The sequence below is a fragment of the Plecotus auritus genome, assembly GCF_963455305.1.
Source record: "Plecotus auritus genome assembly, chromosome: X".
NCBI classification, from domain to species: Eukaryota; Metazoa; Chordata; class Mammalia; order Chiroptera; family Vespertilionidae; genus Plecotus; species Plecotus auritus.
The window spans coordinates 58,100,661-58,121,141 of record NC_137784.1 but is presented as its reverse complement, the minus strand read 5'-3'; the positions used below and the strand labels follow the sequence as shown (position 1 = coordinate 58,121,141).

The 20,481-nt window shown below is 43.9% G+C and overlaps 1 protein-coding gene across 8 annotated transcripts in view; it reads left to right on the top strand.

The window, feature by feature from the left end:
* Positions 1-20,481, top strand: part of PHKA1 (phosphorylase kinase regulatory subunit alpha 1) — a 349,029-nt gene that overhangs the window by 253,711 nt on the left and 74,837 nt on the right. For 7 of the 8 annotated variants that reach the window (XM_080653241.1, XM_080653240.1, XM_080653242.1 and 4 more), the window contains 2 exons: positions 15,706-15,784; positions 18,465-18,628. In XM_080653241.1, the coding sequence (XP_080509367.1) occupies positions 15,706-15,784; positions 18,465-18,628 (243 nt within the window). The remainder of the gene's footprint in view (positions 1-15,705; positions 15,785-18,464; positions 18,629-20,481) is intronic. The other variant, XM_080653247.1, reaches the window with a different exon arrangement.

Here is a 20,481-nt window from a genome sequence, read left to right as displayed (position 1 = left end):
GGATTTTTCTTTCATTGACTGGCTTATGTCACTTAGCATAATGCTCTCCAGTTCCATCCATGCTGCTGCAAATGGTAAGAATTCCTTCTTTTTTATAGCAGCATAGTATTCCATTGTGTAGATGTACCATAGTTTTCTAATCCACTCATCTGTTGATGGGCATTTAGGCTGTTTCCAAATCTTAGCTATGGTGAATTGTGCTGCTATGAACATAGGGGTGCATATATCCTTTCTGATTGGTGTTTCTGTTTTCTTGGGATATATTCCTAGAAGTGGTATTACTGGGTCAAATGGCAGTTCCATTTTTAAATTTTTGAGGAAACTCCATACTGTTCTCCACAGTGGCTGCACCAGTCTGCATTCCCACCAGCAGTGAAGGGTTCCTTTTTTTCCGCATCCTCTCCATCACTTGTCCTTTGTTGATTTGTTGATGATTGCCATTCTGACAGGTGTGAGGTGGTACTTCATTGTTGTTTTGATTTGCATCTCTCAGATGATTAGTGACTTTGAGCATGTTTTCATGTTTCTCTTGGTTTTCTGAATGTCCTCTTTCGAAAAGTGTCTATTTAGGTCTTTTGCCCATTTTTTGACTGGGTTGTTTATCTTCCTTTTGTTAAGTTGTATGAGTTCCCTGTAAATTTTGGATATTAAACCCTTATCGGAGATAACATTGGCAAATATGTTCTCCCGTGCAGTGGGCTTTCTTGATGTTTTGTTGATGGTTTCTCTTGCTGTGCAGAAGCTTTTTATTTTGATGTAGTCCCATTTGTTTATTTTCTCCTTAGTCTCTCTTGCCCTAGGATCTGTGTCTGTAAAGATATTGCTACGACTTATGTCCGCAATTTTGCTGCCTATGTAGTTTTGTAGGATTTTTATGGTTTCCCATCTTACGTTCAAGTCCTTTAGCCATTTTGAGTTTGTTTTGTGTGTGGTGTAAGTTGGTGATCTAGTTTCATTTTTTTTGCATGTATCTAACCAAATTTCCCAGCACCATTTATTAAAGAGGCTGTTTTGACTCCATTGTATGCTCTTGCCTCCTTTGTCAAATATTGAGTATAATGGCTTCGGTCTATTTCTGGGTCATCTATTCTGTTCCATTGGTCTATATGTCTGTTCTTGTGCCAGTACCAGGCAGTTTTGTGAACCATGACTTGGTAATATAGTTTGATGTCTGGTATTGTGATCCCTCCTTCTTTGTTCTTCTTTCTCAGGATAGCTGTGGCTATCCGGGGTCTTTTTTTGTTCCAGATGAATTTTTGGAGAGTTTTTTCTAGATCTTTGAAATAAGCCATTGGTATTTTAATAGTTATTACATTGAATCTATAGATTAGATTACTTTAGGTAGTATGGACATTTTAATTTTTTTTAAATATATTTTATTGATATTTTTACAGAGAGGAAGGGAGAGGGGTAGAGAGCTAGAAACATCGATGAGAGAGAAACATCGATCAGCCGCCTCCTGCACACCCCCCACTGGGGATGTGCCCACAGCCAAGGCACATGCCCTTGACCGGAATCGAACCCGGGACCCTTCAGTCCGCAGGCCGACGCTCTATCCACTGAGCCAAACCGGTTTCGACAGTATGGACATTTTAATGGTGTTGATTCTACCAATCCATGAACATGGTATGTTCTTCCATTTGTTTATGTCTTCCTCTATCTCTTTTTTCAATGTCCTGTAGTTTTCTGAGTACAGGTCTTTTACATACTTGGTTAAGTTTATTCCTAAGTATCTTATTTTTTTTGGTGCAATGGTAAATGGGATTTTTTTTTTCATTTCTCTTTGTGTGAGTTCATTATTGGTGTATAAAAAGGCCATAGATTTCTGGGCATTAATTTTGTATCCTGCTGCATTGCCAAATTCATTTATTAGGTCTAGTAGTATTTTGATGGAGTCTTTGGGGTTTTCTATGTATAGTATCATGTCATCTGTGAATAAGGACAGTTTTACTTCTTCTTTTCCAATTTGGATGCCTTTTATTTCTTCTCCTTATCTGATTGCTATTGCTAGTATTTCTAATACTATGTTGAACAGGAGTGGTGAAAGTGGGCGTCCTTGTCTTTTGCCTGTTCTTAGGGGAAATGAGTTTAGTTTTTGCCCATTGAGTATGATATTGGCTGAAGATTTGTCATGTAGGGCTTTTATTATGTTGAGGTATGATCCCTCTATTCCCACTTTGCTTAGAATTTTTATCAAGAAAGGGTGTTGGATTTTGTCAAATGCTTTTTCTGCATCAACTGATATGATTATGTGATTTTTGTCTCTCAGTTTGTTTATGTGATGTATCACATTTATTGATTTGCGGATATTGTACCATCCTTGCATCCCTGGTATAAATTCCATTTGGTCATGGTGTATGATCTTTCTAGTGTATTGCTGAATCCGATTTGCTAGAATTTTGTTGAGGATTTTAGCATCTATATTCATCAAGGATATTGACCTATAGTTCTCTCTCTTTTTTTTTTTTTTGGTGGTGTCTTTATCTGCTTTTGGGATTAGGGTAATGCTGGCTTCATGCAAAGAGCTTGGAAGTGTGCCTTCCTCTTGAATTTTTTTTGAATAGTCTGAGGAGGATATGTTTTAGTTCTTCTTTGAGTGCTTGGAAGAACTCCCCTGTAAAGCCATCTGGATGAGGGCTTTTGTTTGCTGTAAGATTTTTGATCGCTGTTTCAATTTTTTTGGTAGTTATCAGCCCATTCAGGTTTTTTGATTCTTCTTGGTTGAGTTTTGGGAGCTTGTATTTTTCTAGGAATGTGTCCATTTCATCTAGGTTGTCCATTTTGTTGGAATAGAGTTGTTCATAGTATTTTTTCATAATCATTTGTATTTCTGTGGGATTGATTGTTATTTCACCTCTTTCATTTCTGTTTTTGTTTATTTGGCTCCTCTCTCTTTGCTTCTTGGTGAGCCTGGCTAGAGGTTCATCAATCTTGTTTATCCTTTCAAAGAACCAGCTCTTGGTTTTGTTGATCTTATGTGTTTGTTTTTGTTTTTATTTTTTGGTTTCTATTTCATTTATCTCTGCTCTGATCTTTATTATTTCCTTCCTTCTGCTTATGCTGGGCTTTTCTTGTTGCTCTGTTTCTAACTCTTTGAGTTGTACTGTTAGATAATTTATTACCATTGTTTTTTCTTTTCTGAGGTAGACATGTACAGCTATGAACTTCCCTCTCAAGACCTGCTTTCATTGTGTCCCAAGATTTTGGATTGTTGTGTTTTCATTGTCATTTATTGCCATGATGCTTTTTATTTCTTCTTTGATCCCTCTGGTAACCCAGTCATTGTTTAATAGCATACTATTTAGTCTCCAGGTGTTTGATTTTTTTTATTGTTTTCATTGTAGTTGATTTCTAGTTTTATGCCATTGTGATCTGATAAGATGCTTGATATGATTTCTATCTTCTTGAATTTGAAGAGACTTTGCCTGTGTCCCAATATGTGGTCTATCTTTGAAAATGACCCATGTGCACTTGAGAAGAACATATATTCTGTGGCTTTGGGGTGAAATGTTCTGAAGATGTCAATTAATTTCATCTGATCTAGTGGGTCATTTAGGATTGATGTTTCTTTGCTGATTTTTTGTTTAGAGGATTTGTCCAATGGTGATAGTGGGGTATTAAAGTCCCCTTCTATGACTGTATTGCTGTCAATCTCTACCTTGATATCCTCCAGAAGTTTTTTAATGTATTTGGGTGCTCCTGTATTGGGTGCATATTTGTTTATTAGTGTTATTTCTTCTTGTGGGATTTCTCCCTTTAGTATTATGAAGTGGCCTTCCTTATCTTTTGTTATGTCCTTCACTTTGAGATCTAATTTGTCGGATACAAGTATTGCTACCCCAGCTTTTTTTTTTTCATTTCCATTCGTCTGAAAAACCTTTTTCCATCCCTTCAAAATCAGTCTGTGTGAGTCCTTTTTTCTGAGGTAGGTTTCCTTTAGATAGCAGATATATGGTTCATGTTTTCTTATCTGCTCAGCTACTCTATGTCTTTTAATTGGGGCATTTAATCCATTTACATTTAAAGTTATTATTGATAGGTACTTGTTTGTCGCCAGTTTTATTCTTTATGTCTGTGTGCACAGCAGAGGCAGGAGTCCTGTGGCTTCGTGTGGTGTGGAGGAGGCCTGTCCCGGCGTCTCTGCCTCCTCGCGTGGAGGAGGAGGGTCCTGGCAGAGGAGGCAGGTTGAGGCAAGGGGAGGGCAGTTGTGGGTGATTGACTCGGCAGGGGAGGGCAGTTGGGGGCGATCGTGCCAGCAGGGGAGGACAGTTGGGGGTGATCGGGCTGGCAGGGGAGGGCAGTTGGGGGCGATCAGGCTGGCAGGGGAGCAGTTAGGCATCAATCAGGCCAGCAGGGAAGTGGTTAGGGGGCGATCAGGCTGGCAGGCAGAAGAAGTTACGGGCAATCAGGCAGGCAGGCAGGCGAATGGTTAGGAGCCAGCAGTCCGGATTGGAGAGGGTGCAGGCTGGGCTGAGGGACACCCCACCCATGCATGAATTTCATGCACTGGGCCTCTAGTCCTATAGATTCGGTGGCGTCACATGACATCATCACAAGACCACTGCATTAATGTCATCACAAGATGGCTGCCACAAGATGCCGACCTCACATTGTCACATGATGTCTGCCACAAGATGGTCACCACCAGATGGCCGGCAGGGGAGGGCAGTTTGGAGGACCAGGCTGGCAGGGGAGGGCAGTTGGGGGCCATCAGGCTGCCAGGACAGGGCAGTTGAGGGCTACTGGGCCTGCAGGGTGGGCAGTTGGGGACGAGATCAGGCCAGCAGAGGAGGGCAGTTGGGGGCGATCAGGCCAGCAGAGGAGCAGTTAGGCATCAATAAAGCCAGCAGGGGAGTGGTTAGGGGGCAATCAGGTAGTCAGGCAGAAGCAGTTAGGGGTAATCAGGCAGGCAGGCAGGCAGGCAGGCGAGCAGTTAGTAGCCAGCAGTCCCATATTGTGAGAGGGATGTCCGACTGCCAGACATCTCTAAGGGGTCCCAGATTTAAGAGGGTACAGGCTGGGCTGAGGGACACCCTCCTCCCCCCATGCATGATATCATTCACCGGGCCTCTAGTCTATATATATAAAAGCCTAATGTGCAAAGTGTCTCCCCAGGAGTTTGATCACTTGCTATGACGTGTGTTGACCACCAGGGGGCAGCATGGAAAGAAGGAATGTCCCGGCCAGCAGCCAGCAGCCGCAAGGGACCCTACCAGTGCATGAGTTTTGTGCACTGGGGCTCTAGACCTATATAATAAAAGGGTAATATGCAAATTGACCCTGACGGCAGACCAACTGGGAATGACCTGTTGCTATGATGTGCACTGACCACCAGGGGGCAGATGCTCAATGCAGGAGCACCCCCCTGGTGGTCAGTGTGCTTCCACAGGCCAGGCTGATGGCTGCGAGTGCATCAGTGATGGCGCAAGCCTCTCCCACCTCTGCTGCAGTGCTAATGATGTCCAACTGCAGCTTAGGCCCACTCTCCCGAGGCTCCGGGGCTGCCAGAGGGATGTCTGACTGCCATCTTAGGCCCGATCCCCCAGGGAGCAGGCCTAAGCTGGCAGGTGGACATCCTCTGAGAGCTCCTGGGCTTCCAGAGGGCTGAGGGACCACCCCCCCACTAAGTGCATGCACTTTCATGCACTGGGTCTCTAGTTATTTTATAAACAGATGAAGGTAAGGAACTAAAAGGGAGGTAATTTTCTAGACATCACTTTATCATTGATACTAGTAGGCAGTGATGTATGTATAATGTATGTTTCTATGTATATTGTAATACCTAGAATAACCCCTAAGAAATTTATACATAGAGTTAAAAAGACTATAGATAAAAGAGAAACAGAATTACAGATACAGAGAAGAAACTTAGTGGAGGGGGATGGAGGAATGGGTAAAGGCAATTAAAAGGTACAGAATTCCAGTTACAAAATAAGCCACAGGGATGTAGTTTACAGAACAGAGAATATAGCCAATAATCCTATATAATAAAGAGGTACTATGCAAATTTACCATCACTCCAACACACAAGATGGCCACCCCCATGTGATCAAAGATGGCCGCCCCCATGTGTACACAAGATGGCCGCCACAAGATAGCCAGCAGAGGAAGGCAGTTGTGGATGATCAGGCCAGCAGGGGAGGGCAGTTGGGAGGGACCAGACCTGCAAGAGAGGGCAGTTGGGAGCAATCAGACCTGCAGGGGAGGGCAGTTAGGGGTGACCAGGCCGGCAGGGGAGAGCAATTAGGGGCAATCGGGCCAGCAGGGGAGCAGTTAGGTGTCAGTCAGGCTGGCAGGGGAGTGGTGGTTAGGGGGCAGTCAGGCAGGCAGGCAGGCAAACAGTTGGGAACCAGCAGTCCTGGATTGTGAGAGGGATGTCTGACTGCCCGGTGTGATCGGGCCTAAATGGGCAGTTGGACATCCCTCGAGGGGTCCCAGATTGGAGAGGGTGCAGGCTGGGCTGAGGGACACACACCCCTCCGTGCATGAATTTCGTGCACCTGGCCTCTAGTATCATAATAGCTGCACAGTGACAGAAGGTAATGATATTGTAAGGTATATAAATGCTAAATCACTATGTTGCACACTTGAAATTAATATAATAATATGTGCCAACTATACTTCAGTAATTTTTTTAATTAGACAAGTCCACACCATGGACTATTAGTTATTTTTAAAATGTTTCATAAAAAACACATAGATCAATCAAAATGGAGTTCTTTTATGTGTTTTGGAAAGCTGGGAGAAGAAAATAGAGAAATGAATAATAGAGGAATAAACAGAAAACAATAAGTAAAATGCCAGACTTAACCCAAATATATAAATAATTACATTAACTGTAAATTAAAATTTAAATATACCAATTAAAAGACTGAGATGGGCCCTAACCGGTTTGGCTCAGTGGATAGAGCGTCGGCCTGCGGACTGAAGGGTCCCAGGTTCGATTCTGGTCAAGAGCATGTACCTTGGTTGTGGGCACATCCCCAGTAGGGGGTGTGCAGGAGGCAGCTGATCAATGTTTCTCTCTCATCGATGTTTCTAACTCTCTATCTCTCTCCCTTCCTGTCTGTAAAAAATCAATAAAATATATATTTTAAAATAAAACACACAAAAAAGACTGAGATGGGCAGAGTAGGATAAAAAAAGACCACACATATACTGTCTCCTTGAAAGTCATTTCATATATACCAATATAGGTAAACTGAAATGAAAAGTATGAGAAAAGATATACCATGTAAAATTAATTTTTAAAATTAATAAGTGGCTTTGTTAATATCTGGTAAAGTAGACTTCAGAGTAAAAAGAAAAAAAAACAGATAATGGAAACAACATTAGGAATGAGAATGGTATTATAGCCACAGAAATGGAGGAGACTATAAAAATTATAAAAGAATACCAATTAGCCCTAACTGGTTTGGCTCAGTGGATAGAGCGTTGGCCTGTGGACTCAAGGGTCCCAGGTTCGATTCTGGTCAAGGGCATGTACCTTAGTTGTGGGCACATACCCAGTAGGGAGTATGCAGGAGGCAGCTGATCGATGTTTCTCTCTCATTGATGTTTCTAACTCTCTATCCCTCTACCTTCCTCTCTGTAAAAAATCAATAAAATATATTTTTTTAAAAAGAATAACAATTATAATTTGTAAATCTAGATAAAATTGTCAGATTTTCTAGACAAATAAATAATATAAGAATAAGCTTATTAAGAAACATGCATGAAACTAAATGAGAACATTATAAAACTAAAGAAGAGCATAAAAGAAGATTTTAATTACTAAGGCGGAAAACTACCATGTTGCTAGATGGAAATCGTTAATATTGAGAGGATCTCCACTCTCATTAAATTAATCTATCAATTTAGTGCAGTTTGAAATCTAAATAAGAACACATATTTATATGAATAAGCTGAATCTAAATTTCTTATGGAAGTGGAAATGTACAAAAATACTTAGACTTTTTAAAAACTAAAAACAGATACAGAGGCAAAGAAGCATTGAACAGACTGTCAAACTACAGTGGGAAGGCAGGGAAGGTTGGTGGGGGGGGCTGTAAGTGATCAACCGAAGGACTTGTACACATGCATATAAGCATAATCAATGGATACAAGACACTGGTGGGGGCAGGTAAAGGCATGTACTTGGGGGTAGGGGAGGCCGGCGGGAGGTCAATGGGGAAAAAAAAGGAGACATATGTACTACTATTTGTAATACTTCAAACAATAAAAAAAGAAGAAGAAAAAGAAAAAATTAAAATTAAAATTAAAAAATAAAAACAATAAGAGAATATAGACCCATCAAAATTAAAACATTCATATGATAGCAATCCAAATTCATTAGTCTCCACCTTATCTATGGTTTTGCTTTCATTGGGTCCAGTTACCTGAAGTCAACTATGGCCCCAAAATAGACAATAGTGGGGTGAATACCTTGGGAGGGGAAGGGAGTGGGGAGGAGGGAGGGTCAATAGGGGGGAATGGTGACATCTTTAATACTTCCAGCAATAAAGATAAATTAAAAGAAAACATTTTCAGAAATAAATAATTCATAAGTTTTTTATCCTCACCAAAGAATATGTTTATTGATAGAGAGAGAGAGAGAGAGAGAGAGAGAGAGAGAGAGAGAGAGGCATCGACGTGAAAAACATTGATTGGTTGTCTCCCATATACACCCTGACTTGGGATTATACCTAAAAAAACCTAGGTATGTTCCCTGACTGGGAATAGAACCCTCAACCTTTTGGTGTACAGGTTTACACTCCAACCAACTGAGCCACCCAGCCAAGGCAATAAATAATTCATAAGTTTTAAATTGTACATCGTTCTGAGTAGTGTGATGAAATATCAGGCTATCTTACTTGGTCCTGCTTAGGACATGAATCATTCCTTTGTCCATCGTACCCAGGCTTTATATGCTACCCACTCCTTAGTTATTTCATAATCTTCACAGTTATCAGATATTGAGTGAGAGAGAGACTACATTCACATAACTGTTATTACATTACGAGAGGCCCGATGCACAAAATTCGTGCAAGGGGTTTGGCTGTTGAGGCCGCGGTGGCTGCCCTCGGCCCTTGCAGCCACAGCAGCTGCCTTCAGCCCTCACAGTCCCAGCTTCATCCGGAAGGTTGTCCAGAGGGATTTCTGGAAGGTCATTTGGCGGCCCGGTATAGTTAGTATATTACACTTATATTATTACTAGAGGCCCAATGCATGAAGATTCATGCAAGAATGGGCCTTCCTTCCCCTGGCTGCTGGCACCACCTTCGCTCTGGCCGGAGCCACCTTTCCACCTTCCCACGCTTCCCGCCCCACCACCAGCCGCTTGGAGCCTGTGTATGCAAATTAACCCACCATCTTTGTTGGGTTAATTTGCATACTCACTCCTGATTGGCTGGTGGGCGTTGCGAAGGTACGGTCAATTAGCATGTTACCCTTTTATTAGGTAGATAGACTAGAGGCCTGGTGCATGAAAATTTGTGCACTGGGGTGGGGTGGGGGTCCCTCAGCCCGGCCTGTCCCCTCTCACAGTCTGGGAGCCCTCAGGGGATGCCCTACTGCAGGAAGTGACCAGTCTGATCAAGGCAAGGTGATGCCCCCATCATGCCTCTGCTGCAGCCACTGTTGGCCGCCACAGCTGTCTGCGCCTCGGCCCTCGCAGTCACCGTGGCTTTCCTGAGACTCGGTCCATCCCTCATTGCCTGAGCCTCAGGCCCTCGCAGCAGCAGCCACCATCCACGGCTTGCCTGAGCCTCGGGCCAGCCCTGGCAGTGGTAGCCGCCATCCACTGCTTGCCTGAGCCTCAGGTAGCCACTGCGGCTTTGTCTGGAAGGATGTCAATTCTAATTAGCATATTACCCTTTTATTAGTATAGATATTGTTATCTATATATATAAAAGCCTAAGTGACTGTTGCAACTGAAACAACTGAACGGTCGACTGAACAGGCTGTATGGGGAGACCAGGCCAGCAGGGCGGTTAGTGAAGGACTACCAAACAAGTGAGCAGCGGGCTGGGTGGGGTGACCAGGCTGGCAGGGGGTTAGTGAGGGATGACCAAACGACTGAGCAGCGGGCTGGGTGGGGTGACCAGGCTGGCAGGGGGTTAGTGAGGGACAACCAAACAACTGAACAGAGCGCTGTGTGGGGCAAGCTGGCCAGCAGGGGGGGGCAGTGAGGGGCAACCAAATGACCAAACAGCAGGCTGTGTGGTGCGACCAGGCCGGCAGGGCAGTAAGTTGGGGGCAACCAGGCCAGCAGAGGGGGCAGTGAGGGACAACCAGGCCAGTAGAGGGGGGCAGTGAGGGGCAACCAGGCTGGTGGGGGGGGGGAAGTTGCGGGTGACCAGGTCGGCAGGGGGGGCAGTAAGAGGGCAACCAGGCTGGTGGGGTGGGGGTAGTTAGGGGCAACCAGGCCAGCGGGGGAGGGCAGTTGGGGGCAACCAGGCTGGCAGGGGGGCAGTTAGGGGCGATCAGGTAGGCAGGCAGGTGAGCAGTTAGGAGCCAGTTGTCCCAGATTGTGAGAGGGATGTCCGACTGCCAGTTTAGGTCCAATCCCCAGGATCGGGTCTAAACCGGCAGTAGGACATCCTCCGAGGGGTCCCGGATTAGAGAGGGTGCAGGCTGGGCTGAGGGGACTGCCCCCCCAGCATGCACAAATTTCGTACACCAGGCCTCTAGTATAGTTATAATTGTTCTTATTATTACTCACTAGAGGTCCAGTGCACGAATTCGTGCATGGGTGGGCACCCTCGGTCTGGCCAGTGACCGGAGACAATTGGGGCTGTCTTTCCCAGTACTAATCAGGACAGATTGGGGCTGGCTGGCCAGGGGGAGGGACTGCAGGAGATTGGCCGGCCGTGGGAGGTTGGCTGTGGGAATGCACTGACCACCCAGCCAGCTGGGGGGAGGGACCATGGGAGGCTGGCCAGCCATGGGAGGTTGGCTGTGGTAGCGCACTGACCACCAGGGGGCAGCTCCTCTATTGAGTGTCTGCCCCCTGGTGGTCAGTGCACATCATAGCAACTGGTAGACCGGTCATATGGTTGCTTAGGCTTTTATATACTGTATATATTATTAATCTCTTACTCTCTTAATCTCTTAGGTATGTTTGTATAGGAAGAAAAACATAGTGTATATAGGTTATAAGCCTATTTATAAGCATCCACTCACGTCTTGGAACATATTTCCTGCAGATAAAGGGGGACTACTATGGTGGCAAAAGTAATCATTTAATTAGGCCTGCTACTTTATATTTTATGCAAATTTAAATTCTGAATATATTAAAAAGCTAAGCAAAAAAACTATGAAAGTGTTAGAACAAAATATGGGAGAATGTTTTGGTGATCTTTGACTAAAGAGAATTTTCCTTTGTAAGACACAAAAAGGAAAAATTGACAAATTTTAAAACATGAAAATTTAAATAAATCTTTTATACAAAAATGAACTGTGGTTGAGGTTGAAAGACAATAATATAGGTAAAGGATTTGCCATACATATGATAGGAAAAAAGATAATATTCACAAAATGTAAGTATGGAGTCCTTCATTTTTTTCTGAGCCCCCACCCCTCCTTACCCCTGGTAACCACCATACTGTTGTCTGTGTCTATGTGCTTTTGTTTTATTTGTTTTTCTTTCTTTTTTAAAAATCTTTGGGGTTTTTTTAACATTGTACATTTATTTACAAAGAGGTTAGAGAAACACACAGAATCTGGCCCTCCTGTGCACTGGGGAGTCACCATTGTCATAATAAATACAGTATTTTTTAAAAAGAAAAAAAAATACTGGATTGGAATAGCTGAGGGTCATCCTGAGGGGGTCACAAGACAGAAGCCATCTTCCCCTCTTCTACTTCTCAATTATCCATAATTGTCTATGGATGGAGATGAAAGAGTAGTTCTTTCCAGGTGTTATCAACTCCTATTTGACCCTCAAAACCCCAAAGTCAGTACTCCTTCCCTTCCCAGGGCACTCTGCAGGCACCATCTGGGTCAGACACAGAGTCTCCAACCATGTGCCAAGGGGATATCCTAGGGATCCAAAGACATGGATGGGGGGGGCATTTTTTGTATGAGGGGGCCATATCTGGGCATGGAAAGGAGGAATAAGAGGGCTCAAGAGAGAAGTGAAGGGCATCAAACAGACTAAGTGTCTAAACTAAATGGGGAAATTCAAACTGAATTACCCCTTCAGCATACCATAGTACACCCATAGTACTAGTACAGAAGAACAAAGTGAGGGTCAGAGAGAGGGAACTTACTTGCCCACGGGCTGCAGAAACAGGCCATCAGCTGAAGTGGGTCAAACAGGGCTCCTCCGCCATTCCTCCCTATGGTGGAGGGGGAGCCTTTTCAACCAAGACCACAGTGGATGGGGGCAGTGAGGAAGGGTCTTTGGAAGCCGAGAAAATGGTGGTCTTTGGAAGGGAGGTGTTAAAGGGTCAGTGATTGGGAGTGTGATGGTGCAGAGGCTATGAAGGGGGGAGCACAAGCAAACCCCCAAACTCATACTGTAGTCATGACCTTGAGAACCCGAATGGAAATGCAGTATCTTTTTCTTGAGCATGTGGGAAGCTTTGATCTTCACAAAGACTTTGGTGGGGCCAGCGGGCACCCTTCCACTCGCACCACCTCCAGACCAGGAAGCTGCGGCCACACAAGGCCTCCCCACCCCCCCACCCCCCCACCCTCACCTGCTGTCCTAGTCGCCTGGTGTGGAGCTGAAGGCGGGTGACTCCCCCTCGCTGGCACTGGATTCGCTCTCCCTGTAGGCCGCCCGCGGAACCCCAGTGTCCCAGGGGCCCCAGGGGCCCCACCCAGCACTGGGAGTTGCTGCCCGCACAGGCATAGAGCAACCGGCACTGAGGAGCAGACTGGGAAGGGCCGGGACCCAGGACCCCAGCAGCTGGGGCGCAGGGTCGGCCACGATGCCAATCAGCTGCATTGATCTCGGCCATGGTGAGCCAGTGGTGGCAAGACCCCGCGGCCTGCACGGCCAGCATGGGTGGTGGGCCCCAGCAAGGCCTCGGGGCCAGGGCTCCTCGCGCTCCACGGTAGGGTACTTAGGGGGGCCCCAGAGGAACCCTGGCAGCATGGCCCAGGTAGTTTGTCTCAGACTGGGAGTGCGCGGCCTTGCAGGCCTGCGGCAAGCCTCTGCAGCCCAAGGCCTCCGTCAGGTATCTGCAGCCCATGGCCTGGGGGCACTCCCAGGGTGGGGACTGCTCCACGCTGTAGCCCTGGGTCAGCGGTGGTGCTTTGAGGTGAGCCACGTGGCGGGGAGGCCCCGGGTGGCCGCCTACATTCCCTGGATGTACAGCGCCTCCACCAGGCTGTCGGGGGCGAGGGAACTGTGGGCGACTGGGTGGGTTCAGGCACTGCCTCCAATTCCTTGGTGAGGCCCAGGTGAGGCCCAAGGTGGCAGTACTCACTGGACGACACCCTGTGTGCTCCACGGGGGGCTCGGGCGCTGGCCTAGTGCCTCTGGGGGGCGGGGACGCGTCCAGCGGCCGCTGGTGCATGCTGTTCTGGCCTAAATCTTTATTATTGAAAGTATCTACACTAATAAAAGAGTAAGATGCAAATTGACCGTACCTTCGTGACACCCACCAGCCAATCAGGAGTGAGTATGCAAATTAACCCAACAAAGATGGTGGTTAATTTGCATATACAGGCACCCAGCGGCCAGGGTCAGGGCGGGATGCTTGCGCTCTCACCATGGCGACAACACAGGCATTCTGAACCGCCCCAGCTGCTCTGGGCCTCTAGGCAGCATGGGAAGGCAGAAAGACGGCTCCGGGCCGGAGCAAAAAGGTGGCTCTGGCTGGAGCAAAGGCGCTGCTGGCAGCCAGGGGAAGGAAGGCCCCTTCTTGCACGAATCTTCGTGCATTGGGTCTCTAGTTACATAGGTCCTCCTATTTACCCCATTAACCTCTTCCAGCCTGCTCCCATCCCCCCCAAACCCCCACCACCCCATTGTTTGTGTCCAGGGGTTATGCATATGTGCATACAAGCTCATTGGTTGATCTCTTCCCACCATCCTCCCCTGCATTCCCTCTGAGGTTCAACAATCTGTTCATGCTTCTATGTCTCTATTTTTTTTTTCAGACATGAAAATGTTTGTACTTTATTAATATGACATCATACAAGTGAGCATTTATTATGCATAGCACTTCATAGCTTTGCTTTTTGGAAAAAAAATTTTTAATTCTCTAAGTATTACATGTCTCCTTTTTCCCCCATTGACCTCTCCCCTCCTCCACAGTACATGTCCCCACCCCCTACTGTCTGTGTCCTTTGGTTATGCTTATATGCATGCATACAAGTCCTTTGGTTGATCTCTTACCCCCACCTCCCACCTTCCTCAGCCTTCCCTCTGAGGCTGGTCTGTTCCATGCTTCTATGTCTCTGGATCTATTTTAGTTCATCAGTTTATGTTGTTCATTATATTCCACACATGAGTGAAATCATGTGATATTTATCTTTCTCTGTCTGGCTTATTTTGCTCAGCATAATGCTCTCCAGGTCCATCCATGCTGTTGCAAATGGTAAGAGTTATTTTTTTGCAGCAGCAGCATAGTATTCCATTGTGTAGATGTACCACAGTTTTTTCATCCACTCATCTGCTGATGGGCACTTAGGCTGTTTCCAAATCTTAGCTATTGTAAATTGGGCTGCTATGATCATAGGCGTGCATATATTGTTTGTTTTTCTTGTTTGTTCATTTGTTGCTTTCAATTTTGTATCCCACATATAAGTGAAATCATATTCAATGGATTGAAAAAAAAGATAAATTACTTAATAGAAACATGGGGAAAGGACATAAACAGGCAATTCATAAAAGAAATGGAAATGACCAGTATATACATGAAAACATGATCAGCCTTACTAGTAATAAAGTTAAAAGTGTCTTTTTTAACATACTAGATACAGATTAAAGAAATTATTAATGTCTATTATTGTTTAAGGTGTGGGGAAACAGTCACTTTCTGTACTAATGATGGAAATATAATTGACTAGACTTTTTTAGTGAGCAATTTCACAATCTCTATAAAATGTTTTGTGTTTCCTTTGTCCTAACAGTTCTTTTTTTAAGAATTTCCCCTAAGGAGATAGTATAATTAGTGCATATATATGTAGGTACAATGATCTTCCTCACTGTGTACTTACAATATAAAAACAGTCTAAATTTGTACTATGAAATAATTTTTTAGCTTTTACAAAGGACATGTTAGAAAAAGTGGATCACAAAAGAATATATGTAATATGATCTCCTTAATGTAGTGTCAGATAATTGTTAGTCTTCTAAATATTTTTATGCCTACACACATAAACCAAAGCTCATTAGATAGCATAATATTACTAGTATATAAAATATTTAGCACAGTGCTTGGCACATAATATTCAACAAATGGTTGCTGCTATTATTGAAAGCATTCAATAGTCAAGTGTTCTGCTATCAGGCTCTGTGCTAAGTATTTATGATAAATAAGATATGGACTGTCTTTGAGGAACCTTGACTATTGGTCATCATTGCTTACCAATTGCCCATTCTACAGTATTGCTGGCTCCCAGATGAATTGTTGAAATATAGGGTAGTCAGTGAGGAATGTCTAATTTGTACCATCCTTAATCCAGACTATTGGTTTGAAATAAGTGAAAGCTTCCCCTTATTTAAAAGTTAAAACCACAAAGATTTTTTTTAAAAATCTCTTCAAGATGAAGATGGAACCAGCTTGAATTCAAGTATCCTGGCAGCACTCCGAAAAATGCAGGATGGCTATTTTGGTGGGGCAAGGTAAGTGACCTCTAGATACTCTTTAGTGAAATGAAATGAAACTTGGAAGCTGGGTACAGTAATTGTAGACTTGTTATGCCTTTCTGTGTATCATTTTTATAGCTGCATTTTTATATTAAATTTATTGGGGTGACATTGGTTAATAAGATTATATAGGTTTCAAGTGTAAAATTCTGACACATCATCTGTATATTGCATTGTATGTCCACCACCCAAAGCAAATCATCTTCCATCACCATATATTTGACCACCTTTACCCTTTTCTAAGCCTCCACCCCCACTTAACCCTTGGTAACCACCATACTGTTGTCTGTGTCTATATATTTTTGTGTTGTTTATTTTTCTTATTTGTTCATTTGTTGCTTTCAATTTTGTATCCCATATATAAGTGAAATCATATGGTTCTTAAATTTTCCTGTCTGATTTATTTCACTTAGCATGATAGTCTTTCTATGTATCTTCAATAACAATCTCATCCTATTCAGAGAAGCTTGTGTTTGATAGCTTGAATGAAGGAATTGAATGTTATAAGGAAGCTTTGGAATTTTTCCTAACTGTGACCTTTGCCTAGATCTTAACAATTCAATGGACAAAAAAACTTATTCTTTAAAAAAATGGTATTGGACTATTCAATTCTGGCTGCTTTTCTTTTCTATTTCCCTAAGTTTTTATTTTGAAAAATTTCAAGCTAACAGAAATCGTATTGAAAATTTCTGTCTCCCCCTGCCCTTCCTTCCACTTCTCCCTCCCTCTCTTCTTCTCTTCTCTCTCCCTCCCTCCCCCCTCTTTCTCTCTCCTTCTCTCTCTCCCCTCCTCTCTCTCTCACTCACACATACACAGATTTTTTTTTTTTGCTGAACTATGTGAGAGTTAGCCAGAAACATCACAACTCTTCTTCCCTAAATACTTCACTTTCTGTCTTCTAAGAACAAGGGTATTCTCATACATAACTGCAATATAATCACCACACTCAGAAAATTTATTACTGATACAATACATTGTCTAATATAGAGCTCATATTCAAAATTCTCAATTTGTCCCAATAATGTTTTCCCATAGCTTTTTTCCCCACTCCAGGATCCAATCAAAGATCACACATTGGCATTTAGTTATTTACCTCCGAGAGAGAGGGAGAAGGAGAGGGAGAGGGAGAGGGAGAGGGAGAGGGAGAGGGAGAGGGAGAGGGAGAGGGAGAGGGAGAGGGAGAGGGAGAGGGAGAGGGAGAGGGAGAGGGAGAGGGAGAGGGAGAGGGAGAGGGAGAGGGAGAGGGAGAGGGAGAGGGAGAGGGAGAGGGAGAGGGAGAGGGAGAGGGAGAGGGAGAGGGAGAGGGAGAGGGAGAGGGAGAGGGAGAGGGAGAGGGAGAGGGAGAGGGAGAGGGAGAGGGAGAGGGAGAGGGAGAGGGAGAGGGAGAGGGAGAGGGAGAGGGAGAGGGAGAGGGAGAGGGAGAGGGAGTTGTTGTTTCATTGCCTGATTCTTGTATGTGCCCTGACTGGGGATCAAACCCAAACCTTGGCATATGCGACCCGCAGGTTGAGAACTGCTGCTGTAGAGCCTAAGACCATCGGAAAACACAGATATTTACATTATGATTCATTAACAGTAGCAAAATTACAGTTATGAAGTAGCAACAAAAATAATTTTATGGTTGGGGGTCACCACAACATGAGTAACTGGGGTCACGGCATTAGAAAGGTTGAGAACCACTGGCATATGGGAACAATGCTCTAACCAACTGAGCTACCCAACCAGGGTGATGTCTTTTAATGTACAATTCCCTAATCTTTCATTACAGTTTTGAAGACAGAAGGTCCGTTATTTTGCAGAATGCCTCTCAATTTGGTTAAAGTGGTATCTGTCAGGTTTTTCCACATCCTTTGTCCAGCAGTCTTTCACCAAATGGTCTTACCTTCCATTGATAATCATTTATTATTAGTGGAGTGGTGAAATGATGATTCTGTTTCTATCATTCTGTGTACATTTATTATTTGGAACCTTTCTCTTAAAAAAATAACTTTCCCCTACCCCTTTTATTTTGTAGTTTTAGTGTCAGCATATATTTATGGATTTTTATTTTGTTTATTATATCATGCTTCACTCCTGTAATTATTTATTTCAGTGTTCAAATTACACAAGATCTGGCCATTGGGAGCCTCTTCAAACTAGCTTCTTTAGAAAATCAGTACTACTGACTTTCCCTTTGGGTTTTGCAATTAGCTTTATAAGTAGGGGAGGATATGATGTAGTCTATTATAATTTATAAAATTTTCAAATACCATCTTTTTATTTTCAAAATGGTCTTTATGAGTATTTTTTAATGATGTGTGATGGATTAGTGATAATTTTTCTTCATTCTGTCCTAGCTTCTCTGGTAGCCAATGGAAATTTTGGCCAGATGTTTGGCATAGTTATCAACAGAGCAGCATAGCAGTAAAAGAAAGCCAAACTGATCTGGTGGATTGTGAACTCATAATTTTAGTTTTTGTTAACACAGTACCATAACCTACAATGCACTGTACCTAGGAGTGCAGTGCAATTTTAATTTTATATAATTTATACTAATGTATAAACGTTAGTAACACCCCAACATAACATTCTGGGTATCCTTTTTCACTTAAATTGTATTGTTTTAAAAAGCATTTTTCTCTGATTTTCTGTTTTCTATTTACCTTCTAATTGTCAGGGTTCAAACAGGTAAATTATCAGAGTTTTTGACAACATCTTGCTGCACACATTTGAGTTTCATGGACCCTGGACCTGAAAGTAAGCTGTACAGTGAAGATTACAATGACTATAGTGAGCTAGAATCCTGTGACTGGATGAATAGCTATGATTCAACCAGTAATGGTAAGGAAGCTCATAAAGGCACTGGCCTTGCTGGACAAGAATACAAAGTATTGTTGTGTATCCTCCTTAATATATCTCACTGCCAGCAGTCTTACTCCTATTTAATACACCTACTTTTTGTTTGGCTTTACTTTTCATTCTCCTCCTTTGGTTCCTGGACTATCTCTGTTGTGATTGTGGGCTATGAAGTTGGACTATCCTTGACTAAGATTAGGGAAGAGTTCTCTGCTGGGCATATAAAATGGCTAGTGATTTCAAAATGACAGGAAGCAGTGATGAGTGAGAGATATTTAATCAAACTATACATGTACACTATTGCTTAGAGTACTTTTTATATATAATAGTATATGGGTACTTTAGAATCTCCTCGAAGGACTGCATAGTTTGCAAAAAAAAACAACAAAACCCTATTCGGTATTATGCATGTTGCTTTTTTATATTACAAACTAGACAAATAAAGCACAACAGCATCTAATTGGTTGCTAGGAATACTAAGATGACAGTTAGAAAACATCATGGGGGCATATATTAAATATGTCTAAATGTCTAAAAAGAACCCTAACGTGTTAAAATACTGACCTAGACAGGGCAAGCATTACCGTACTTGAATCCCAAAGGAAAAGGGGCAATAGGAGCAAATTATTCTTCTAACTAAAACATGATTTGTCTGAGTATTTAAGTGTTAGCCTGTATATTAAAGCAGCTAATTTATTTATCTTAAGAAATAAAGAGAAAAGAAAAAAATAAATAAATTAGCTTTCCTTAATGTGGTAACAAAACATAATCTCATGTATAATTGACCATCACATTAGCAGTCAGAAGGAATATTTTCTTCTTTAGGCTCAGCATTTACTCACCTAAGTACCATTTAATTCATTCTGTACTTGTTTTTATAAGATCTAAAGTAGTATGAGTTTCTTTGTTGGGAAAGTGCATTAATATAAGGTTATTTCCTGTTACCAAAAGTAACAAAAGTCATGATATCTAGCTTGGCATAAGCTGAACTATTTTAAAAACCAGACAAGAATCCTATCTAATAAAGAGGTAATATGCAAATTGACCATCACTCCAACACACAAGATGGCTGCCCCCATGTGGTCAAAGATGGCCGCCCCCATGTGGACACAAGATGGCCACCATAAGATGGCTGGCAGGAGAGGGCAGTTGTGGGTGATCAGACCAGCAGGGGAGGGCAGTTGGGGACTATCAGGCCTGCATGGGAGGGCAGTTGCGGGGGGAGGACCAGGCCTGCAGGAGAGGGCAGTTGTGGGGGACCATGCCTGCAGGGAAGGGCAGTTGGGAGCGAACAGGCCTGCAGGGGAGGGTAGTTGTGGGTGACCAGGCCTGCAGGGTAGGGCAGTTGGCGGGGGGGACCAGGCTGGCAAGGGAGGGCAGTTAGGGGTGACCATGCCAGCAGGGGAGAGTAGTTAGGGGTGACTAGGAAAGCAGGGGAGGGCAGTTAGGGGTGACTAGGACAGCAGGGGAGGGCAGTTGGGGGTGACCAGGCCTGCAGGGGAGGGCAGTTAGGGGCAATCGGGCAAGCAGGGGAGCAGTTAGGCGTCAATCAGGCTGGCAGGGGAGTGGTTAGGGGGTGATCAGGCTGGCAGGCAGAAGCGGTTAGGGGCAATCAGGCAGGCAGGCAGGTGAGTGGTTGGGAGCCAGCAGTCCTGGATTGTGAGAGGGATGTCCGACTGCCCGTTTAGGCCCGATCTCACTGGGATCGGGCCTAAACGGGCAGTCGGACATCCCTTGAAGGTGTCCCAGATTGGAGAGGGTGCAGGCTGGGCTAAGGGACAACCCCCCCTGTGCACGAATTTCGTGCACCAGGCCTCTAGTGATTATTTATTGAGGTC